Source organism: Paroedura picta, chromosome 1, assembly GCF_049243985.1.
Source record: "Paroedura picta isolate Pp20150507F chromosome 1, Ppicta_v3.0, whole genome shotgun sequence".
NCBI classification, from domain to species: domain Eukaryota; kingdom Metazoa; phylum Chordata; class Lepidosauria; order Squamata; family Gekkonidae; genus Paroedura; species Paroedura picta.
This window is the reverse complement of record NC_135369.1, coordinates 42,374,570-42,400,482: the sequence shown is the minus strand read 5'-3', so window position 1 is coordinate 42,400,482 and position 25,913 is coordinate 42,374,570. Positions and strand designations below refer to the sequence as shown.

General features: G+C 42.5%; 1 protein-coding gene and 1 long non-coding RNA gene across 5 annotated transcripts in view; one reads left to right on the top strand and one right to left on the bottom strand.

Moving 5' to 3' along the window:
• LOC143836372 (uncharacterized) overlaps window positions 1–6,874 on the bottom strand; it is a 52,611-nt gene extending 45,737 nt beyond the window's left edge. Inside the window, exon 1 of the long non-coding RNA XR_013230590.1 lies at window positions 6,606–6,874. This is a non-coding gene — a long non-coding RNA (uncharacterized LOC143836372). The remainder of the gene's footprint in view (window positions 1–6,605) is intronic.
• A 19-nt stretch (window positions 6,875–6,893) lies between these two features.
• Window positions 6,894–25,913, top strand: part of ATL2 (atlastin GTPase 2) — a 38,294-nt gene continuing 19,274 nt past the window's right edge. For 2 of the 4 annotated variants that reach the window (XM_077335440.1, XM_077335423.1), the window contains exons 1-3: window positions 6,894–7,079; window positions 19,289–19,548; window positions 23,583–23,717. In XM_077335440.1, coding sequence (XP_077191555.1) covers window positions 7,010–7,079; window positions 19,289–19,548; window positions 23,583–23,717 — 465 coding nt within the window. In that variant the 5' untranslated portion in view covers window positions 6,894–7,009. Of the gene's footprint in view, window positions 7,080–19,288; window positions 19,549–23,582; window positions 23,718–23,807; window positions 24,396–25,913 lie in introns of those variants that run through there. The other 2 variants (XM_077335430.1, XM_077335448.1) reach the window with 2 other exon arrangements.

Below are 25,913 nucleotides of genomic sequence, written 5' to 3'. Positions count from 1 at the left end.
AAAGGGTAGAATGCAATATTTTATAATAGGTCTGGGATTTGGCTTCTGCTATGACCTTTAAAAGAGCCTCTTGTGGAGCAGAGTGGTAAGGGAGCGACATGCTATCTGAAGCTTTGCCCATGAGGCTGGGAGTTCAATCCCAGCAGCCGGCTCAAGATTGACTCAGCCTTCCATCCTTCCGAGGTCGGTAAAATGAGTACCCAGCTTGCTGGGGGGTAAACGGTCATGACTGGGGAAGGCACTGGCAAACCACCTCGTATTGAGTCTGCCATGAAAACGCTAGAGGGCATCATCCCAAGGGTCAGACATGACCCAGTGCTTGCACAGGGGATACCTTTACCTTTTTATGACCTTTAAAAATAAATCTGGTCAATTATTATTAGAGCTGAATTCATCAATCAAAAGTTTAAGTATAGTAACAACTTCCTCCCTGAAAACATAGTTTATTGTCCATGTTTTAATTTCCACTGACTCCTATAGTGTTGTTGCCAACAGTTGCAAACAATACCTCATGCAAGATTTGGATTGGCTTTGCCTTCCTGTTCTCAATCAAGAGCTGGCCCCAATGTTAGGAAAGCTGAGGTAAAATACCTCAGAAAGCATATTGTCTCCCCCCACAACAGTCAATTATTAAAATTACTATGACATGTTTGCCAGCATGAGGGTGCACTGGAAATTCTGCCTTAAGGCAGAACTAGCGGTGTACCACAAAGAATTGCTGGAGAGGGGAAAGTCCACTCCTGCTCCAATCTCTTTTTCTATTTCTACTTGTCCAGTCTACCACGGCACCTTCTGTTTACTCCCTCATGTTATCCCCTTCATCCATCCTCCTGAGGTGTCTTTCCTCCGCTCTCCATCTCCTTGGCCAACTGCTTGAGTATTTCTTCCTGCTTAGGACTCCTCTGTCAACCCTCACTGGTTCTCCTCCACCCTTGCAGCCCTCATGTATCTTTCCCCCTTATTCCTCTCCCAACGTTATCCCCTCCATCCCTGGCACTAGGTGCTAGTTTGTGTAGCTAGAGAACCACATGTGGCCATGGTGGTGAACAGCCTCTGAGATCTAAATGTCCTCAGAGCAAACACACATGAAGTTTTGTTTCCTGTATCATTAGTATGCATACAAGTGTTATTCTTATAATTTGTGGCTTTCTTAAAATCATCCTCATTTTAAAATAAATATGCAGGCTGCACATTTCCCCCTGAAACTCCGCTACAAAAAAGGCTACAGACTTACCCGTACTGTGCCTACTTAGACATCACAGTGAGGGGCGGGATATAAGCTGAATGGATAAATAAAATTAGAATCTTAGGTTTATTTAGTGCTTACTCCCAGGAAATTTTTACTAGGATTGAGAAAGAAATCTGGGAACCTACAGATCATAGCAATAGATCATGTTAAGAAAAGCTAGCAATTTCCATTATTTTTTAAAAGCCTTCTGATATAGGAACAGAAATTATTGATAAGACTAAGGAAGGGAAAATGACATGAATATGGGTGGAACCAATAAATGTACACCGTTCAGTTTGCATCTTTCAAAAATGATCAAACCAGGTCTGAGAAAGACTGCTGCAAAGAAAGGGAAAACAGAAGCAAGATGAATAGAACATGACATCATGGGGATGACAGTGAAGACAGTCCTGCTGAAATGATGCCTAGACAAAGCCAAACCTCTGCTAGTGCACCGGCTGTTGAAAGCACAATGTGAATTATATGGTTTGATTTTGAGTGAGTGCTTTATAGCGCTAATACTTCTTGATTTAGTACTGTTTAGCACTGGTACTTCTTGTGAGGCTAGAAAAGCTTGCCTTACAACCCTTGCCATTCTGTGACTCTACATTTGTCTTTCGGTCACATTCTACTTCTGAGAGCTCCTGCACAAACAGTATCACAATGAAATGTGCCACACTGTTTAACTTGATTTTCTAAGTGCTAATCTGTCTGTGCATCCTGGCTGTGGTATTTCGTTGTCTTCATTAATGTACTCTATAGCTTTATAGAGATACTGATGTGTGTGTGTTTTGTACAAGAATAAAATAATTGGTTAATGGTCCTGCATCATTCTCAGCAGAGAAAGCAACAGTGTACTAAGAGCTACCATGTCCTTCACAACATCTAGCAACATATGTTTTAGCGAACTGCAAAATTTGGTACTGTTGCATTCGTCCTCCCAAAGCAACTCTGTTGTTATTGCTAAAGAGAACTGAGTGACCTCAGCACATTAATGGTATATTGGTAGAACTGGCTACCTGTGTCTGTCACTCATGCTCAGAGTTGCACACTCCACAAAAAGTTGCTACTTGGAAAGCATTTTTAACAAACTCTTCCTGTGCATGGCTCCCAGCGACATTAACAGTTGTAGAAAGCTATAGGATAGCCTGTCTTCTTTCTCCACACTGTTAATTTCTCTATACTGAAGGGGTGATTTTTTAAATATTTAGTCACACAATCCTGCCAAGTCTTTCAAATTCTATTGATTTCAGTGGGTGAAATGTCTCCACAAGCTTTGCAGCACATTCCTAATTAGGTCTGTTAAGAATCAGATCTATAGAATGGGGCTTCTTAGTCTGCCATTAACATTGTTTGTCTGCTATTGAAACTGAAGGGCCATAAAGAAGTGTTTAATTTTGACTGGTTTCTGGACTCATAATCCAGGGAGATCCAGCATACAGTCCTTGTCACCTGTTGAGGGGAAGGGGAACAATTCAAGTACAGCTCCAGCAATCTAATTAAAGTATGTGGGGTTCAGCTTACCATAGCTGACTTAATTAAGAATGTAGAGGTTATACTGGGACTCAACATTACTTCTAGAAAAGCAAGTTTACAGAGCTACAAAAAAATGCTTCCAACTTCATCAAGCCTGGCAGATGATCACCTATCTTGATTAGGTCAATATAGCCACCTGGATCCATGCTATAGTAACAGTGAGTTTGGACTTCTGTAGCGCACTGTGCATAGATCTGCCTTTGAAGTCATCTTAGAGACTCCGGTTGGTACAGAATGGCCATAGCTTTATCACCAGAAGCTAGGTGCAGCACATATATTACAACCATTCTGTAATCACTCCATCAGCTAATGAGTTCAGTTCAAGGTACATACTATCACAATCAAGGGCCTGCATGGCTTTAGACCCTCATATCTGCAGGACTGCCTCTCCTCCTATGTTCTACCACAACAGCTTCACTCAACTGTTCAGGGCCTTCTGCAGATGCCACCCTGCCAATGGGCAGGATCAACACGTGCATTCTCTGTTGTGGTCCCTACCTTGTGAAATGGCCTCCCAGAGGAGATCAAGAAGGTTCCCATGCTTCCGTCTCACAGATTATGTAAAATGGAGCTGCCTTTCTATAACAGTAATAGGGCTAAACTATAACAGAATATTCCAGGAAAATATAAAGGGAATGGAACTATGGACTATGCCATTGTGCAAACAACATAATATCTGTTTAAAGAATGTATTGTTCTGTTGTTACTGCATTATTTTCTACTCATGCAGTATAGTGCAAACTGGGGGAGGAGCATGCAGGAATCTGACATGATGCTTTGCAGGCATACCTCTGAGATGTGCCAAGAAGCCCTCTGGCACCACTGTGCCTGGGTGGGCCACTGGCATCCATCATGGAACAATGATTGCACAAGCCAGGAAGAGGTCAGCCAGCCCCCTAAGACACTGTAGCCCAGGAATACCCCTCAAAACCAGCAGAAAGCCAAGCCATCAAAAACTACAAGGTGGTCCTTCGGTTTATGTTAAAACCATGGAGTTAACGCAGTTTCTGGTCTGTAACTGTTAGATCAGGGGTAGTCAACATTGTAGTCCATGAACATCTGGAGGACCACAAGTTGACTACCCTGGTGTTAGATGACATAAAAAACAGGATGTGTATTGTTAAATATAAGCTCTATTAATATTTTGTTTTTCTTCTAACTAGTAGTTGCTGTATTTATAACTATAAATTGTATTTCTTTTTTTAAAAACCTAAACCATAAGATAGCTCATACAACAGAATAGGCCAAGTGCCCCCTCACAGGGTGGTGGAACACAGGAGAGGGGTTTGGCCGCTGCTGGGGACATGCTAATTCCCCTGAGGAATGTCCATAGGAAACAGACCAGTGGTGCAGCTTTTGTGTTAGTGGCTGACCACCACCACCATAGCAGCTCTCAGGACTCATCTGCTAATGCTTTATCTAACATAGGATTTTGATCAGAAAGTATAAAACTGGAACAGTGATGTGTGTTCCTTTTTCAATATTCTGCATTACAGACATAAAGAATCATGCACCTTTAAGAGGCCCAAGGGAACTTTTCCGAACTAGCCCGCTTGCTGTAGTCAATTAATTTTGCAACTAACAAAAATTTCAAAAACCAATCTGTAGTCTGCAAATAAAAAGCTAATTTCAAAATCCAACCCAAGAGCATACAAAGTGACTATCTGTCTCTGTGATAGTTATATGGCAGACCTCACAGCTAGTTCATCCCTCAGCCTGATCACTTTGGAAGATACAAACAGAACAGCTGTTCTGACATGCTGGACTGGTTGGAGTCAAGAGATATCTCACCTGAACCACCTCTATATAGCTTGGATTAATTGTAATCTTGGGAACCAGTTCACACGCCATGAAGTCTTTGTATGTGTTAGTGGATGACATGAGGACTTTGCACCAGACATCCAAATGGAGCTTTGTGTTCCTGGCTAGGACTGACACATGCTCTTTTCTTGTTGTGATCACTGTGTAAAACTGGTTTCAGGTTCTCCCCTCCTCACACCATTTTTGCTTCCTCAATCAGCCCCATCCAGCCACTACTGGCTCCTTGGCAAAACATATGGGTACTCCTTTTGCAATTAAAGCCAATAATGGCTCCAATGGATGGTTTGAAAAAGTCAGATTGGCTTACTGGAAGGGGAGGTGGAAGCAGCTTCTACCTGTGTGCTGGATTAGTGAGGAGAAAGGGGCATGGTGAATTTGGGAGGCACCAACTCTGGATGTCTGATGTAAAGGTTTCATGTTGTCCATCAGCAACCATGAGGACTTTGTTGAAGTGGCGCTTAAACCAAATTGTGAATGTATGTAGAGTTCTGACTGTGTGTGATACATCAGAAATCCAATCTTGCCTTTGCCTTTGATGAAGAGGGCAGGTTACAAATTTTAAAAAATAAATAATTAAAAAATAAACCATGAATTTGCTAGAACTGTTAATATATACTCTATCCACAAGTATTTACAAGGCTACTTTAACACACCTAAATCCATGGAGAGATTATGTCTATCATATTTCTGGAATAAAGTTGGTTTTATATACGGAATAAAGAATTTACCATGGAACCACTGATAATACTGCAAGATTATCTTCACAGTGCTATTTGAAAGGCAAAGCAGTATTTGGCAGCAAATCTACTGATTGCTACAAAAGTACTAATTATATTAGAAGAATAATCAAATCTCAGAAATTAATGAATGGGCTTACAATCTGTGACACTGCCAAAATGAAGAAGCAGACAAAATATAAAAGTCTGCACAGACAGAAAAGGTTTGGACAATGTCCAACAAGATGGCAACCATTCATTTAGTTTTGGATTGTGAAATATCATCTTCACTTTCTTTTCAGTATTCTGATTTTGTAACTTTGTTTCTTTCAATAGATTTTCTTTACTCTTTGTACCACCAAATTAACACACACGTTCTCTATATCAAAGTAATATGTTCTATCCCTCTGGAATACACATACACACACTTACTAAAAAAAACCTGGTTGGGGCTTTTATTTATTTAAAATATTTTATTACTGTTGCCTCTGGACCCCTTAGTTTGTGGGACAGATTCAGGGGTGGTGACAGTCTACCAGAGGGAGTTCAGGGGCACCCTGACTCCTTGTTTTGTAATTTGTTAACTCTTGACATAAGCACCTGGGAGACTCAGGGATCAGTCTCCACTGGATGCCACAAGTCTAGTACATACAGTAAGAACAAACAAAACAAAAACAAGGGCAGGAACTTACCAGGGCAACTGTGATGACCACACCCCTCAGATCCAATACAGCATTTTTGTGGAATAACCGGAATGAAAAATGTGTGTGTGTGTGTGGGGGGGACCTACAAGAAACTCCACAAGGAAACTCCACCAATGTGCATCTCTTTGCATTCACACTGGCAATGAAAGTAACAGAATATCTTCAGGTGGGTAGCCATGTTAGTCTGAAGAAACATAACCTAAATAATTTTTTTTTAACTTAAAGGTGCCACTGGACTCAGACGTTGTACAGGAGAAAAGCTGGTTGAGGTAAAGCACTTTTCACTGATATGTTAGCTTTTTAAAAACTACAATTAGTTTTTAATGCAATGGAGCATTTAAAAATGGTATCTCCATGGGCAGCCAGAAGCACTACATACCTTCTGCATCTAATCCTACTTTTTGTATAAACGAGGCTGCAAGCATTTTGAACAGAGTCCTTCCCACTAGCAATCCACAGGCTAAGGACCAAACTTGAATCCATCTATTCATCTGGGGGTGGGCAGGGATCTATCTATTAGAACAAACACCGGAGTTTGAGAGGAGACTTAAAACCTGACCATTCCTTTATCACACTCATTTGCCACCTGAAATCACTCACCTTTCCAATATGTAGGCCAGATGGACTCATATTCTAGGTGTATCTGAAGAGGGAAGCTATGATAATCTTTAAGGTGCTATTGGACACTTGCTGCTTTCTGCTGCCCCAGACAGAACAATTCGGCTACCCATCTTGATCGAATCCGGAACACTCCCTCGTCTGCAATGCGCTAAAGAGGCTTTAGGACCCAAGAACACGTGACTGCTTCTCGACGAAGAGTCGAACGCGCGGGAAAGCTCTCAGGCAAGAACGCATGCGCGCTAGCGGTCGCAGCGAAGGAGTGAAACCAGAGAGGCGCTAGGACCGCTCGTTGACAAGCAGCGCCGCGCGCGCGCGCTGCCCGGCGATAAAGGGCTCGCGGCGGAGTTTGACGTCACGGGGAGTTAATTTTAAACCTGGACAAGATGGCGGAAGGGGACGCGGCTCGGTACGGGCAGCCAGTGGAGCTGCCTCGGCTACAGCCGGCCCTGGCAGGTAACGAACGCCTGACTCGAGTGAGAGGGGCGGTGTGGGCCGCAGGCTCTGGGGCCGGCGCCTGACGGTCTTCGCTCTGCCGGGGCGTCCGCGGGCGGGAAAGAGTCTCCTCCCGCAGGGGGCACAGCGGGGAGGTCGGCAAGAGAGCGGGTGCCGCCAACGTCTGGCAGCGGCCTCTGTCCCTTCGCCCTCCCTCCTCTTGCGGGCGGGCAGGCAGGCAGCCTTCGGGGGAGGGGGTAGCGAGGCCTGGTCGTTGAGGGGGTCGCGGGCCAGTCTCTGTCCCTGGTCCGCCCGCCGTCGGCTTCGGTGTCTGACGGCCTGCTGGTGGGGCAGGAGCGAATGGCGAGCAGGCAGGTGGGTGACATGGTGGTCTCGAGCTTGGCCAGGCTTTTTCGGTGTGAGTCTTTTCCAGGTCAGCGGGGCTCGCTCTGGAGGATGTGCGAGGTAGGGCTGCAGTTGTAGTACGGCAGAGATGTTTAGTTGGTTGCAGGGGGCAGGATGCGAGCTGACTAGTTTGGATGGTCAGTGATTTCGAGGGTTATGATTCGAGAGGTGGTTTCTGGCCGATGGCTTCACTTCTGGGTGGGAAGATGTGATGTATCGTGATCACGGGTGGGTGGTGACTTTGATAGGAAGGGAATGGGTGGCTTTGTTACTGGCCAGAGGATCTGTCCCAGAGGGGTGGGTTAGTGAGAAAACTAGCAGGCCTGGCTTCTTAAAGTATGAGAGAAGGCAGTCTGATTTGTATGTGCCCATGAGGTGTAACATGTGGCAAGCTCTGACTGGTGTATGGAGGGTGTGGAAGATGCTATTGCTCATGTGTGTTGTTCCTTTGTAGTGTATGTGGGCTCCTGACCTCCTGGGGTTGCTTCTGGAGTAGACAGTAAGCATTCTTATCTGTTTAGAAGGATGATGAATGTGCTGGTTTATTTTTAGTCAGTCAATTTTATTGTTACAATCCTAAATTAGCTGACTTATTTTCATGTCGGCTTCCTTACTGTGCTGTCGTGGCTGTGTTCATTGGGCATTGGTAATTTATAATGAAGATTTGTTTGTAGCATTGCCCCCAGTGTATTAAACTGTAAGCTGAGAGCCAAGGAAGACCAACTGTGAAAATGTTGTCCCTGATTGCTTACATTTGAGTAGCAGTAGCTAGTATAAATAAGGTTATATGGTGTAATACACCAATTGAGTCATGCATTTGATGAGTGGGGAGGGGTGGAGAATAGCCTCTGGTAGGTTCTTGGAAGCTGTGATTGGTAGCTGAGGCTGTGAGGTTGAATGGAGAAATCTCCTTTGATTATAATGCAATGTGCTCTGCTTATTTATGCTGTGACCTACTTTTTGAATACTCTGAAAGTAATATGATTCTTTGTTCATTCCTGCTTTTCCATTATAGGAAAAGCCTGAGCTGTTCTGCTAATACTGCTAATTTTTGAAGCTTGCCCAAACCAGCCTATCTGTATGCTGAATGGGATACTGGAAAGAAATATAGAAGCAAACTGATAACTGTGGTGACCTTATTCTCTTCTCCAACATGCTTTGAATTGGCAACCTGCCAGGGAGTCCTGTGTTTGTGTACATCATGTGATATGTTTTCATGTCTGTTGTATGCCAAACTGCGAAGGGAATTCATTATGATTCTTGCTCCACTTTTCCCCATAAGTAATTATGGATAATAGTGCTTTGTCACTGTGTGTATACTTGGAAGATCCTTTACCTCTGCATGTGCCAAAGGGCTTGGGAGGATGCGGATGACTTCAGATAAAAACAGATGTCAACATCTAGCCAAAACTTGTAGAGTCCTGGTGAATAAACTTAAAACATTTGCACTGTGTTGAAACATGCAGCTTGGTCCTATGGCGTTTCTTGCAATACTAACAATGACTTAATGAAATTATTTGCTTTGTTCTTAAAAATGAAATTAACATAGCGCATACTCTCACTTAAACATTTCCCCTATGCATTACACCTGTGTTTCCACAATTAAGCCGGCTCTATTTCAGTTAGAGTATGGGCTACGTTCATTACTTTGGATTAAAAAAAATAAATAATGATCTTTGTGTCTAATTTAAACTAGATATGCATTGCAGTTTTATGGTTATGCCTCTTAAATTTTAAGATGGTTCTTAACTTCAGAAGTAAACTTCTCTTGAGCTCATTGCCTAATTCTAATATAGACTCTGATCCTTGTTTATAGCAGTTCAATGCAGCGAATATGTTTTCTGAAGCTGTGGTTAAGAGAGCCTTTCTCAGGACTTGCTGTAACCCCTCTTTTTCTCTGACAGTTGTTTCTTGATAAAATCAGAGTCCAGGGGCATCTTTAAGACCAACAAAGATTTATTCAAGGCGTGAGCTTTCGAGTGCAAGCATTCTTCCTCAGACTCAAAAGCTCACTCCTTGAAATAAATCCTTGTTGGTCTTAAAGGTGCTACTGGACTCTGATTTTGTTGTGCTACTTCAGACCAATATGGCTACCCAGTTATTTCTTGCTGAGGGTTATACTGCTTCTGGAAAGGAGGGCAGAATTTGGAAACCTCACCACACAGCGCTTGCATCATAGCTCTTTGCATTTGGGGATCTATCTCAAGACTCTAATGTTCTAATCCCTAAATGCTTCATTGAGAAACAATGTTCTGGAGAGAATGTACCAACAATTAACAATGTATTGTTACAAAACCAGATGCAGATATGTTGGAGAAAATATAAACTTTTCCATGTTAACAATTTAGAATAGGAAACTATCATGTATTATTACTTCTTGGTTATAAAGCAATTGTTCTTTTTAAAAAGTTGTTAAGGGTAGGTACTGATATGTTTAGTGGAAACCTCAGAACAACAGGCATATTGTGGAGTAATGGTCACTTGTAATGAAGAGACCATGTGCTTCTACTTCAGTGAAATACAGAAAACAAACAGTTCATTGCTATTGTTACAATAGCTGTGTAGATACAGCTTGTCCTGCCATATCTTCTGCAGTTTCTTTGCTTCGTAGCGTTTTCTGCCTTTTTCTTAGTTGTTTTACCCATGTAGGTGTTAGTACACTGTAGAAGTCGAGAGGATTTGTAACCTTTTCCTTGGGATGAGAACTTTCAAAATGCTTATATATTGTGTATAAGGAAATAGGAATTTGGATCCACCTGAGTGTTTTCACTGATGGAACAACTTCTGTCTACTTTCTTGCTGCTTCCTCCAGCTTCAGTGCAGCCCTGTTCCTATGTAGGAGCAGCATTTGGGCTTTAATCGTACAGAGAGGTGAGAAGGTAGTACTTAACACATGGAAAGGCTCTGGTTAATCCAAGCCAGCCTGTTTGCATGCCTAGCACCATGGCTGGCATTCTTATTAGGTCTGGAAGCCAAAGGTCAAGAGTACATGTGGGAATACAGAAGTCAGTAGTAACTAGCATACCTGTTGTGTGAACACACAGTGAAGCATTGGATAGGGAATCCCAAAGGATCAGGAAATGGGGTTCAAGAAAAAGTAAAGAGGCAAAACCAGCTGGGGAAGGCTTTTGCAGGCTGGGGCTAGAAGTGCTGCTTTCTATCTTTGCTGGTTTGGTTGTAGTGTATTGTATCTTGTTCTAGAAAAGAGCTAACAGCCATGATTCCTAGTGTGGGAACTTCAGAAACTGGATTATTGCAATACATTCTGTGGAGCTCCAAATAATACTGAAGAGGGTTCATAGGCTGCCAGTGTTTCCAAGTACAGTTCAGAGTGCTGTTATTAATTTTAAATTGTTTCCCCATATGTACCTCATTTGCTTGAAGATAAGCACATAACTTCTGCTTTGGAGGTGTAGGTGACAACAGTGACATCTAGGGCCTTTACTGAGATGGTGCTGTGCTTATCAGATTTCCTATTCCAGAAGGTCTGCCTTTTTGGCACTGTCTCTGAAAAGGTTGAACAATACCTGTTTGAGAAGGCTTTCAAGTTAGTATGTTAAAGATGCCATCTGATGCCGTTTCATTTGAAGTATGTAAGGACTTACTGCATCCTCAGGCATCCTCTATGATTACAACTTGGGGCAGGGTGCGGGAGGCAATTAAGAATGGGGGAAACCTGCACTACATTTAAAACATTTATGTTCTGTCTCTTTGTTGACCCATTAGTGCCGACTCACAAAATGAAACAAGATAAAGTCATGAAAAACCCAGAGCCATATAGCTGATTTACAAATACCTTCTCTGTACCTTTTTTGTTTGAATCATAATTTATTGTTGAACTCCAGTGTTGCTTATAGTTCAGCTTTTAGTTGCTGTATGGCTGACTTGGCTAACATGTTATGCATACTAATACTATTGGCTCATCATGTTGGTAATTTTGTCTCATGGATAAATGAAAGCTAAATCAAATGAATAGACAAAATATTTTTGTGGTATGTGAGTTTTAATTAGAAAACACATGTATAGACTAACATTTGACTTGTTTAATTCCCTGCTCCTCCACATGCAGCCTGCTAGGTGACCTTGGGCTCACTGATAAAGCTGTTCTAACCAAGCAGTAATATCAAGGCTCTCTCAGCCTCACCCACCTCTGTTGGGGGAGAGGAAAGGGAACGTGATAGTAAGGTGCTTTGAGACGCCTTTTGGTAGAGACAAGTGGCATATAAGAACCAACTCTTCTATCACACTTGTAGGGGGGAAATGCAAATTGGGCTTCAACCTGCCATTCTTTATTGCTTCACGCAAAGCTTCCCCAGAACATATCGTTCCATGTGGTAACCTGTAGGAGTGTATCAAGTATATCCTTGTTGGCTGTTTGGGAATGCCCTTTCTAGCCAGTAACTGTCAATTGATCCTTGTTTTGGAACTTGTGTAAGAGAAATATTAACTAGAGAATTCCAACATAAGAACTCTTTATTTTAGACATTACAGACAAACTGTTATTTCTAACTGGTTGTACTTAGGTGTATTGGCTAAGGTCACATTTCCCATTTTGGCAATTATATATTCACAGTTCAAATCACAGAATTTAAATATACTAAGATTTGACCAATCTAGCTCTTAGTATATAGATAATGATTTTTTACTTATATGGGACAGAACATTTTCTGCTACATGTAAGTAGTCTCAACTCACACTTTGAAAAACACTGTCCTAGCAACTTTTTGATTGATTTCCTAGCTTCTCATACAAAGCCAATGGTATAAACAATTCATGACTTAGTGCAACGCTGTACACAGTTACTCCATTCCAAGTCAACTAAAAGCAATGGGAGTAGACATTAGTAACCCTGCAACAGACTGCACGATTACTATGGTACATTCATGGTCGCTGAATCTTTGGGTCAAGGATTTAGTTAAGGGACTTCACTATTAACCTTGCTTAAAATGATAGCAAAGATCTTTTAAAGACTGTTTCTGTAACAACTGAGATTGTTTTAAAAGTCTGATATTTTAAGTCAGTGATTCCCAGTTTTTTTCCCACCCATTCAAATTTTCTTCTCCTTTCATCATTATTACTGGTCAAACAGGTTCCCCTCCTCCTCAGTTGTTGCAAAGGGAGATGGAAGAAAGAAGAATGGCATGTTAGGTGGTGCAGCTGGTGTAGGGACTCAGGAAGTTGTTTTTGGTTATTGAATTTCCATAGGATCTAAAATAATTTTGAAAAATATCTGATTTGCTTGTGCTAGACTGTTTAGCAACACAAAATCAAAAATATGATGAAATGGCATGCTGTAGCTTGTTGGGAGGTACAAGATTTCAGGTCAAAGTGCTCCTTTACGTAAACAGTACTTAATGGTGGGCAACAGGCACAATGATGTTTTCTTCTCTGATGAGGAGCAGCGTGCTTCACTTCCCATAGGGATGGGGAGAGATCAGGGAAACAATGGCAGCTGAAGCAGCAGATCAGGTGGAGGTAAACAGGGAGTTGTGGCTGCACTTGAAGTCAACAGAGAAGCATCTTTAAAAGCCCCAAAATAATTTTCAGCCATTGGATGTGGTGGCTTAGAGACCAGGAACCTGGAAATGGTAGTGGGCACACAATGGAGGCCCCCCAGGCCACAGGCCCAAGATGATCGGCGCTCAATCACAGGTGGTGGATATAGTAATGTACAGGGCACAGAAACCCAATTGGAGGTTCCCACTGCTTTTATGGAATTCTTTAAAAGCACAATGAAGCAAGAGATTATCCAGTTCTTTCTCCCTCTGAAGAGGTGAGGACATCCTCTGGGTGATTGCCACCATTCCATGAGGGAGGCAGGACTTATTCAAATTCTCCTTCCTGTTTGAGCTTGGTTGGAGTCACCCAAGCTCAGTGCATTTCCTGCCTCACATAGGGAGACAGACAGCTAGTCAGGCAGCGGGCAGCCCTTCTCTATATTCAAACTTATTTCTATTCTAATTTTATTGTCATCCAAGTTCTATCTGATACTTTTATAGCTGGCGGAACGCTGTTATTATAGTTGTTAAGGGCGTTTGGAGTGAAGAGCAAGGAGAGACAAGCTGTTAGAGGCACACTCTCCAAATGACAGCAGGCAGCCATTACAAGCCTCTGGTGGGCAGTTTGCAATCCAGGCAGGTAGAGACGCAATTTAAAAGGTGTTCTCCTTTTGGAGACATATTTGGAAGCCCTGATGGCTGAGGGAGAGACATCAAAGTCCACGGGTGGGTCCTCTAGGACCATCTCTTACCTGCCCAACAGGGAGGCCTCCCAATCAGTGGTGAAATGCTTCAGGAGAGAATGGTGTGGGCAGCCTCTAAAAAACACATTGAGAAAAACAGCGGTCATTTTGAATGTTTGGGAGGCACACAGCAGCAAAAAGGCTCGCCTGAGATTGATTCGGAGGAGAAAGACACAGTAAGCGCCTCCGGGCATAAGGGAGTGTCTAATGATTTAATTAAAAGAATTATGAAAATTGTGAGATCTGAACTGAATGCAAAAAGTAGCCCTAGAGCCCATAATGATGTGGAGGGAGGCAAAGCAGATCACCATCTCCTGGCTATAGCCTGGAGAGTACAGCAGGTGAATACCAGGAGAGATCCTGGAGAAATAAAGCAGCCCAAAAGTGTTTTTACTTTAGTCTCTCCAGACACAGTACATATTCTGATGGGGAAGGATCATGGGGTTTTATTTGTTAGGTTCGAAGTTGTGTTCAACCCATCGTGACCCCATGGACAATGATCCTCCAGGCCTTCCTGTCCTCTACCATTCCCCAGAGTCCATTTAAGTTGGCACCGACTGCTTCAGTGACTCCATCCAGCCACCTCATTCTCTGTTATCCCCTTCTTCTTTTGCCCTATGGGCAGTTCAAAGAGGAGTTTTATTACAGGAGAAAATTATGCTTCCAGAACATAAGCGCTTTTTCAGTCCTGATAATTATCAATACTTATTGGGAAGGTACATGGCTGCACTAGATTTTAAGCAGTCTACAGTAGAAGTCAGTCCTAAGTTAAAATCAAAAATTACTGAAGCAAATTCAGAACTTTTCCCTCCAAAGGATTTAGTTCATAGGTGGTTCCCCTGGACTCAGCATTTGAAAAGTTATATAGGGCTGGATGGTTAAAGACAATATCAGAGAAACAATTTCCTCAGTTAGCCAAAACAAAACATGCTGAGGAGTTTATTCAAGCACTGATAATGAATGCACTTATTATTGCATTATAAACATATGGATGGTTATCAGAAGAGGGTGAGGGGTCTGTTAAAGACCACCTAGATAAAAAGGCAGATTATAAAGAAAATTTTTTGAAGCAGTAGCCAGGGCAACTGTAGCAGCCTCAATTACCTCTACTGTGGCAAGGGCATGTATAGTTGAAGGCGCAAGATTGCTCAGGTAATTCCTGAGAAAAGCAGGTTATCAGAAGGTATCCAATGAGTGCTAAATGCAGTATCATTCTTACCTGACACATCTCTAGACACCACTATTTTCACAGAGCCATGGCCACAAGCTCTGCAGCAAGAACTCTCTGGCTGAGAGCGTGCCAAGTGGACCTTAAGGCCAAATCAGTTGTGACTGCTTACTCATTCTTTGGTGAGAAATCATTTGGGAAAGCAGTAGACCAGGTGTTAATTGAAACAAGAGATAAAAAGAAAGTAATGCCCAGAACCTTGAAAAGGTCTAACAGGAGGTTTCAGTCTGGTTGATTGACAACCTTTAGGTCTCAGAACACCCTACCTAGATTTCATCAGGAGGGCAAGAGGTCTTATTGACAACAAAGCAGTCCATCTGTCCAAGCAGGGTACAATAATAGGAAACCATACTATGGTTTCAACAAAGGAGACAAACAGAACAGAAACCCTCAAAACAATGATGGTATGATAGCACCAGTGGGAGGCAGACTAACCTTGTTACAAGATTGGTGGGTGGGATCAGAGGTGGACAGATGGTTACATGAAGAAGCCCACAAATGTTAGGCAATAGAATTTTGGTGCCTCCCACCAGACAGGTTCTGAAAGTCTCTATGATAACAGTCAAAAGAAATAGATTTCAAGCAATACAATTGGCTATAGATAATTTACTACAAATTCAGGCCATAGGAAAAATGCCGCAGGCAGAAAGAAAACAATGGAGTATAGTTAATACTCCATTTGGAGGGCAGTGCTAGCTCTGAAGTATCAAATTAATAAAAACAAGATTAGATTGGAAATGTTAAGATCCATAACAGAAACCATACAAAGAGGAGACATTCCTACATGTAAAGGAAACGTATATCAGCATTCCAATAGTAGGCACACACAGGACAGATCTGAGGGTCTGTGTGCAAGAAGAGCATTTTCAACACAAGCTTTTTTAGTTGGACTCTCAATGGCCTCTAGAATTTTCTAGAAGATGGTGTAGTTCCGGTAGAAGTACTAAGAGGAATGGGAGTACATCTGTATGCCTAGTTGGGCGGCTTTTTAATAAACACGCCTCTGTAGATAGGTTGTAGAACAACACAGTACTCACAAAAATATTCAGGAGCTTGGATTTCTGATAAATGTCTCGAAGAGTTCATTGTGACTGACACACAAGATGGAACACATAGGATTGTTAATCGACATGCAGAAGGCAAAGTTATTGACACAGAAAAGGGTGAGAAAAAATCACGAAGGTGGCAGCCACAATGATACGCAGCAAGATATCGGTCCAAATGGAACTGACAACTTTGATGGGGTTGATGGTATCTACACTGGATATAGTGGTGTGGAACAGGAGACACTTCAGATCCTTACAGAACTTGCTCAGTCATTGCAGGGGAAAATCATGAAAAAGGGAATAAGAAAGATAAAAGTTCCAGCAATGGTGAACAATGAGTTGACACTAGTGGATGAAAAAGGTAAGTCTGAATCAAGGGACATCCTTCAAGATGCTGGAAGTAGTGCAAATATTTAAAGATACCAGACTGACGGGCTGGGGAGCAACAAAAGGAAAGCATTCGAGACAAGGGACATGGCCCCAACTAGAAAGCGAAATACCGATCAGCATCATGCTGATGAGCGCGGTTTTCCTGATGCTGACCCACTTTGCTCAGCTAACTCGTCAGAGAAGCGTGTGAATAAGAACTGACAATAGCACAATGAAGTACTATATAAATAGTCAAGAGGGATCCAGGTTGGTGAATCTGCTCAAAGAAGCCTGGAGTGTACTGAAGTGGTTGAAGAAGAATCTTAAGTCCATAAGTGAGGAGCACATAAAAGGAAAAGAAACCATGACAGCAGATTCGCTGAGCTGTATTATGGTTTCAGAAGCCAGAGTGGCAGTTAAAGGTGTTTTCAGTGGGTCATAAACAGGTTGGAGAAACCACAGATAGATCTATTCGCTTCATATTCCACTTCACTACATTGGTCTGGATGCAGTGGACAGTTATCTGTTCTGTGAACTCATTTAGTTTTCTCTCTTTCTCTCTGAAAAGCTGCTTGAGTTTGAGAAATATGAGATGTCACCAGCACTGTTGCCGTATTCACACCCCTCATGTGGAGGCTATGCTTTGACCCATGGGTGTTTGTGGATTCTGTGGCAGTTCCTTCCACAAAGAAGGAGCCTAGTCCTGCCACCAAGCACATGACTTGGTAGTGGGACCTCCTTCATCCATGGAACATGTGGCATCCTTTGGCTTAAGGTGACTTGCCTTGTGGGAGTACAGTGCCACTGATCTCCAGCTATCTGGGTGGCCTGAGGCCTCTGCATGCCTTGTGCATGTGATGCCAACTTCCTTATCAGATGATCTGATGGCCTTCAGCAATGATCTCTGGTTTGAACCTCCAGTGTAGCCCCACAATGGATCTCTTGGTAACCTTGGGTGGAGGTGGTTGCTATGCAGATGACCTTGGGCTGGAGCCATCACCCCTTTGCTTCTGAGGGTAGCAGTAGGGTATATGTGTTAGTTCAGTATGTCTTCCCAGTCCCCTTTGTGGGCAGGGAGGAACTCACAATACCTGGTCTTTTTGTATTTTTACCTTGGGGACTGGCTCATAGGATTGATAGTGGGAGCAGGCTGAGGAAGGGTTTGTCCTCCCCCCAGGTAAACGGGAACAGTGGTCATAATTGGATTAGGTATGATTATTGTCATTTGCCTGTTATTGTCATTTGGCATCCAAAATAACATCACTCTCCAAGATACAAGGACAGAGGGACTTGCATTCTAGCTGTGTCTGAAGAATTGAGCAGAGACTCATGAGGCCCCATGCCCTGCCATAAATGTTGTTAGTCTTTAAGGTGCTACTGGGAACTTGCTCTCTTCTATCACTACAGACATACTAATGTGCCTATCCATATTGTAATCTGAATATCTCCTTTGCAAAGTGAACCCTTGAATTAATATTTGGCATCTGTCTTGATGGATATGACACTGTTCCATTCAGCATGATTTCAATGCAGTAATTAAGATTCATTGTAACCATTTTTGTGTTTCTCATCTGCAAAATTGGTGACATTGGTTCCAGAGGTTAGGATCCTCAGTTGGGCAGGGTCACAAATCCCTAGAGTCACCATTTTTGCTAGCACACTTACATTTAGGGTAAGGGTACTGTGACTCTAGCTTCTGTTAGCCTATACACTTAGAGGAGTGGTTATTTTATTTATACCCTACCTTTCTCCCCAGTGGGAGACCAAGACAGCTCATATTGTTCCCCTCTCCATTGTATCCTTGGAACAACTCTGTGAGGTAAGCTAGGCTGGTGTGTTTGCTGGTCCAAGGTCACACAATACGTTTGCATGGCAGGATAGGATTTTGAACCCAAGTCTCTCAGATCCTAGTCCAGCACTCAAGCTGCTACACTATGTGTAGCATAGTGTATCCTTGAAATGGGATAATACTAGAAAGGATTTCTCCATAACTCAGATCTTTCGCTTGTTCTTCCCTGTGGTATTCTTCTGAGTAGTTTGCTTGAATTTCCCCCCCCCCATTTCTCTTGGTCTGTTCCTCATTGTCCCAGCCTTGACACCAGTGCAGTAAAAACGCCTGCCATGTGCTCAAGGTTCATTGGGTGCCAGGCCTAGAAAGTTTGAATGCACCGGCTCTAGAATAATCTTCTTGCGGTCAAGCTAATCACCAACAGATTAAACAAGGCACCTGCAAAAATATATAGATCATGCCAGTATTTATTTGGCAGTCCTTCAGCAAATGGCCAGTAAGGAATCAGTATAATATGAGACTTGAAGTTAGTTCATAAGAGGAAGTCCAAACTTCTATAACAACTGAGCATTCTCAGCAAAGGTGCTGTGGGATAAATTTCAGTATGGTGAAATCAGTTTGACAGATGTCAAATGTAAGAAGGAATCTGTGCCCCATCTAGATAATACTCAGAGGCATCAACTTGACAATAGACGAGATTATGGAAAACTTAGCAGTCAGGTTTGTATGCCAGGTTTTGGAATAGAAACTTCCATGGCTGAAGTTTTTTTGTTGAGTTTTCCTGGCAGTCCTTAGCACTTATGATTACAGGTCTTGAAAACAGTGCACTCTGTAGTCTTGAATTAGCCATCAGGCAAGTCTTTTGACATTTTCAGCCTTGTTTTACTTTATGACTTTTAATGCATACTGAAATACTTGCTAAATGAAACGGGAAAAGCTGCTTCCCAGTGTTGAATGATATCTTAGTTCTTGTGATAAAGGAAAGCAAATTTCTGTAGTGGGAAAACAACTTCTTTAACAGTCCTATGTAACTGCCCTTCATCACTTTTAGCATGTTAAAATTTGCTCTAATGATGTATTATATAGTTTTGTCAGCCTGTGGTGTATACATTCGGAAATGTTCATCTAATGTATTATAATTTTATTTTCTAGGGGAAAATTATGTGGATGCAGAAGAGAACGCCTTTTTGGATTCTGAAGATGAGGTGGTTACAGAGAAGCCAGGTCCAATACAGATTGTTCTTGCTCATGAAGATGACCATAACTTTGAACTGGATGCATCAGCATTGGAGAGAGTTTTGCTTCAGGAACACATAAAAGATCTCAATATAGTAGTTGTTTCTGTAGCTGGTGCATTCCGTAAAGGCAAATCCTTTCTCTTGGACTTTATGCTTAGGTATATGTACAACCAGGTGAGTAGAAGGTTTTCCTGTCTAGGTTTTTGTCTTAGGGAATTACTTTGTTATGCGTTATGGTCAGACCCTGGGACTAGAATATTGTAGTTCTGGTATCAACAGCATTTTATATTTCCACAATTCTTTACCTCAGATACTTAAACATTGTTAATGGAGACTTGTGCATATTTTCATTCTGACAATAAGGGTTCTCAGTGGGAACAACTGCTTGGGAGTTAGCTTTAAAAATATCTTTGACATCAACTTAAGTTTAAAATTATCTTGATTATTTAGGAGACTTCAGCAGTATGTACCTCTTGTTAGGTTAATACCAGTTCTGAAATGCATTTAGTAGAAAGTTAACTCCTAGTGATACATTCCGGATTGTAACATTTTAATGTGGCCATGTTGTTAGTTGTACAATATAGCTATACTTTCCTTTTGTCTTATGAAGAATTCTGTAAGACTTGTCTTCTGTTAGACCAGTTTAGTTCTGCAATCCCTGCTTAATTTTTGAAGCAAAGTGGTTCTTGGTACAGTATGAGATCTGCAGTATGGCTGAAACTTTCCCAAAGTAAGTGGGCAAAAGGAAGGTATAAGAATTCCTGTCAGGATTCGATAAATGCACTGATTATAGGTCACCTTAAGAATGAGCAAGCTTTTTGTGTCTCTAAGAGTTTTACAGTTTTCTCTAAACTGATTTGTATTCCGTTCTTCATTATAACATTTGAATGTAGTTTTTCAGAACAGGGTTTATCTATTTCAATAGCTGTTCTTGCCATGGCCTTTTTGGTCCTGGCCCCAACCTGGTAGAATGAGCTTCCTCAGGAGCTAAGTACCCTGCCGGATTTGTCAATTCTCCGCAGGGCCTGCAAGACAGAGCTCTGCCACCAGGCATACGGTTGAGGCCAAGGCGGGGCCCCTGATATTCAATCTGGGATCCCCCTATGTCCATCTGATTGATCTGATACCTCACTCCTACCAGCAGAAAAGTAGGAAGATGGTCCCTGGCTGGATGAGGGGAGAATATAGGTAGTGGGTTTTTGGCCTACCGCCACAGTAGTAGTAGTAGCAGCTGTTGTATTATTAAGGGGAAATTATGGGGTTTTATTGTGTTTTTATTCTTTTATTAAGAGCCTCTTGTGGCGCAGATTGGTAAGGCAGCAGAAATGCAGTCTGAAAGATCTGCCCATGAGGCTGGGAGTTCAGTCCCAGCAGCCGGCTCAAGGTTGACTCAGCCTTCCATCCTTCCAAGGTCGGTAAAATGAGTACCCAGCTTGCGGGGGGGGGGGGTAAACGGTAATGACTGGGGAAGGCACTGGCAAACCACCCTGTATTGAGTCTGCCATGAAAACGCTGGAGGGTGTCGCCACAAGGGTCAGACATGACTCGGTGCTTGCACAGGGGATACCTTTACCTTTATTCTTTTATTGTTTGTAAACCGCCATGAGCCCAATTGGGTACGGCGGTATATAAATTCAAACAAAAATAAATAAATCCCTTTACTTGTGTAGCACAGAAATATTGCTTAGTGGAAACCTTCTGTTCCAATCATTTGTTAACCTGGCATCTGTACAAGCTAGAGTTTAATTCTTCTCTGCAGCCTAGGATTCTGAACATTGGTTACTTAGAATCCAAGTCTGTGGGAATACATGAACTCCAGTATATCCAGGTACACAGTTTTGAACTTCATATGTTATTAGTTGAGTACTTTGACCTTAAGTCTATATTCCAGGGAGAGAAGGGATCATGCAAAAGTGACTATTCACCAGGTTCACACAGCCATAAAGGAACTGACCAGAAAGAGCTCAGTAGTGGAGCACATGATTGCATTTAATCAAAATATCTCCAGGTTGTCTCCACAGCAGGCAGCTGCTCAGGAAAGGCCGTACCTATCAAAGTATGCATTACTAAAGGTCTGACCACTAGGCAGTGGCCACTTAAATTCCTGCACCTATCAGGCTTGTCCAGTTAGTGAACCCTGTGTTATAGACCAACTGCAATGGCAGCATGGAATCAGTCTCCCTGTGTTTCAATTTCTAGGAGGTGATATTACTTGGGCAACATACTGAAAGGACTGGTGAGAAACTTGTGCTTCTGCTTCCAATAGTTTATGGCCTCTCTTGTGCATACAGAACCATTGTGAAGGTCTGCCAGAAGACACTTGTTTGTGTTTAACTCAAAAAGCTCTTCAATGATGCAAGATTGTAATGATTAATACAACTAGGAACTGACAGACATGTTTTTGTGTGTAAGCTGTTCAAGCTTAGGAGTTCACAAGGAATTGCAATGTATCCAGGAACAATCCTGAAATTCCCCCTCATCTTAATTGTTTCTCAGCATTCTCTGATCCTAGAGAATATTGAGTTTTCATCAAGCTTTGGGTGGTTAGATACATATGTTCTTTTGGCTAATCTTACAGCCCTACATTTTAGCATACCTGTGGAGCTCCCTGAGTATATAAACATTCCTATGGATGGGCTTTTTTGCTGTTTTTTGTCAATTGTATAGGAGCCAACCACTTTACTATTAGATTTGCTTTTCAGTTTTGTCACTGCAGTATTGGTTTCATGAAGCTGGTTTTAAGTGGCATTGAACAGGCAGGCTAGACCTCTAACACACCAGTCCTAGTGCTATGTTAAGCCTTGGAAATATAATATCAGCCTGCAAGGCTTGTGAGCTTGAAGAAATATAATAAATTTAAAGAGTTCCTAATCACATTACTGGGGAAGGCACTGGCAAACCACCCCATATTGAGTCTGCCATGAAAACGCTAGAGGGCGTCACTTCAAGGGTCAGACATGACCTGGTGCTTGCACAGGGGATACCTTTACCTTAATCACATTACATGTTTGTCTTGGTAACTATGCAAATACTGCTAGAAACTTCAAGTTAAATCACATGGAAATACTCTTCAGAAGTTGCCACATAGTTAAATAACACACTATCTGGCTTTAGACTGCTGAAAGTAAAAAAATATCCATAGCCATCCTATATTGTCATGGATGCTAGTAGGACCAAGCCCAAGTTGTGTACTGGTCCCAAATCAGTGCTAGCTGTCACCTCTTCATGACTAGATCTTACATAACTTTGAACACCTCTTCCTATATGAATCCTTCAGACTGTTGGAGATAATTACTGCAGATATAGAGGTGTACTCAACAGCAGTGGTCCCCAACCTTTCTGAGGCTGGGGACCAGCAGGGCATCAGGCCGCGCCCACGCGGACCACGCGCCCGCGCATCGGGCCGCACGCGGCCCTGATTCCCTCTCCCCGCCCTCCTGCAGTAAGAAGCTTCCTGGGCCGCAAGCTTGCGGCCTGGGAAGTTTTTTACTGTGGGGGGGGCGGGGAGAGGGAGCCGCGGCCTGGTGCCATGGCCTTCGCGGCCCCGCACCAGGCTGCGGCCCGCAGGTTGGGGACCACTGCTCTACAGGTGCAGTACTTATATGTGGAGGACTTTGATGTTCTTCCCCTGCTGAAATGAGTGCAGGTGTTTTGACAAGGTATGTGGGAACATAGGGGGTTAGCCCACAACTCCTAACTTTACATATATTGGTTGAGAGACCAACCCAGGTGGAATTACACAGCCTCATCTGTGCAGTAGATATATTTTCAGAAAGAACACAAGATGAGAGATTAAGTCACTGAGCCCATTACTAAAGTACCTCCAGTGAGAGATTATGGCTTTGCAGATTGTGTGTTTAATACAAACATTTGTCACAAATGCTTGAGGGCTAGAATGGCCTGGGTGAAAGAATCAAAACTTTTTCACGTTTCTCAACTTCATATAATTTGAACTTTAAGGTCAGTGTTCTTAAGTGTGTATAACTAAATATCCAGCTGCTGAGCAAAGTTTGGAAATATAGTAGAATGAAATGAATGTTACAAGATCATCCCTCTAATATAACTAGTATTGGAGGCCATCAGAATTGAAACTTCACCTTAGAATTAAATACACTGTTATCTTATTAGTCCCAAGAACTACACATACTGCTGTAAAATTGCCTAGAAGAGCCTCTTACCCTGCTAAATAAATATGTAACTTCTTACAGAGTTCATCCTCTTGGATAGGAGGAAACCATGATCCCCTGACTGGGTTTACATGGAGAGGAGGATGTGAAAGAGAGACAACTGGCATACAGATCTGGAGTGAAGTGTTTGTAATTGACAAACCCAATGGCACAAAGGTAAAGCTTAATGAGCTGTTAGAGGTTTTTTTATTTGTTTATTGCCAGCTTTTCCCACTGATAAGGTAGATTACATCACGTAAAAGATCAAGATGGGTACCTTTGTTAGTCTGTCTGTAGCAGTAGAAAAGAATAAGAATCTGATAGCACTTTAAAGACTAACAAAATTTGTGCAAGGTAGGAACTTTCATAAGTCACTCACGAAAGCTCATATCCTGCCACAGGTTTTGTTAACCTGAAATGTTTACTATACGAAGCCAAAGCCAAAGCAGGCGCTGGGGTAACTATGTTTTCAATGATACAATCTTCCTCAGTGGCTTAAGAAACAAGCAGCTGAGTAAAGAGAAGGAGAAAGTGCCAGCTCAGGAGCTACTGGTGAGTGTTGCTTACTTTCTGCTTCTGAGCAGGGGCTCAGGCGGCGGCAGTGACGTTCCTCAGCAAAAGACTACCCCTCCCCGGGGATTCAGTAAAATCGTCAAGCGTTGACCGGTCCCCGGTGATAAAAAGGTTGGGGACCACTGAATAGAAGACAGACCAGAGTTGTTTTCTGCTGCCCCAGAATGTCGGACCAGAACCAATGGGTTGAAATGAATGCAAAAGAATTTTTGAATAAACATCTGGAAGAAGTTCCTGACAGTTAGAGTGGATCCTCAGTGGAACAGGCTTCCTCATGATGTGGTGGGTTCTCCTTCTTTTGAAGTTTTTAAACAGAGGCTAGATAGTTATTTGACAGAAATATTGATTTTATGAACTGAGGCAGATTGTGAGTGGGTGGGCAGGAAGGGACGTGCCAGTGTTTGTCTCTTGTGGCCCTTCTTTGCATACCCAGGGAATTGCTGATCACCACTGTGGGATGGCAGCTGAATTTCCTCCAGGCTGGATTATGGAGATTTTTGGTGGGGAGGGGGGATTATTTAGGTATGAAATTGGGGTCACTGTAGGTAGGCAGTTAGTTGTGAGTTCCTGCATTGTGTAGGGGTTGGACTAGATGACTCTGGAGATCCCTTCCAATTCTATGATTCTAAGACCTTTAAATCATTGTTATGCATTCTATTGATCGTGGAAAACTTCTAAACCAATTTCCAGGGAAACCTGCAAATATCCAGTCGCCCCAACTGTTCTCAATTTCAAAAGTGTTGTGTAGGGGGATGTAGCATACGCTTACAACATGATTCCATGATCAGTGGAATGCATAACAATGAAAACTTGGTTGCACCGTCACCCGTTCCAGCTTTGGCTTCCGTTAATAAGTATTTCAATTCCGCTTAATCTTCGTCATTTCTGCTTCGGCTAACCAGGTTTTCTTGCTTGCTGTAAGTTTTGTTAAGGCTTTAAGACACTACTGGATTATTTCTCTTCTCTCCTGCTGCATAATTTATGTCAGTTTTCTCAATAGAATGAGGAGACATAATAAAATGAGCTAAGATTTCAGAAATTTAAAACAAGGCATAAGTATTAAACATGACATATTAATCATTAACCTTCCAACTCTGATTCTATGATCAATGCATGGTACTACTTAAGTAGAAATATAATGCAGTGAGCAAGGCAAAACGTGCAACAACAGGTAATACATTAGTCCAGATCACTCTTCCTCACATCTTCCTGAATCATTCCATTATAATGCATCTGTGTTCTTTTATAACATGCTCTCCTGTTTTACATAGTTTGTGGAAAACCAAAAGAGGGAGGTTTCCTGACCTTCTCAAGCATGCTATTCTATAGGGTGGATGCTGCTACAGATAACCATGCATGGCCCAACACACTTTGAATCTCTTCAGAAGTTAATAACTTCCTTCAGCCTCTTGACAAATACCCTTATTTGTAAATATTAGTAGAATTAGTAGAATGTAGTGTCAGTGTAGTTTATAGCAGTGATCCCCAACCCCCGGTTTGAGGACTGGTCCCGGTCCGTGGATCAGTGGGTACCGGGCCACGGCTCTGTCTAAGAAGTTAGGCGCTTCAACCCAGTAACGTCAACCCAACATTGCAGAAGTCCAGGTCACAAGACTCCCCTTCTACATTCCTGCTCTGACTAAGACTCCCTCATCTCACATCCAGGAGCGCCTTATTCCCAGGGCAGCCCACACAACCCCGCGGCAACGAGGTTCCTGCCCGCTGCCTTCAGCGACCACAGCGAAAAGGAACAGAGGCTGTAGCAGCCACCAGCTAAGCTCGCCTCTCCAGCGCCGTCCA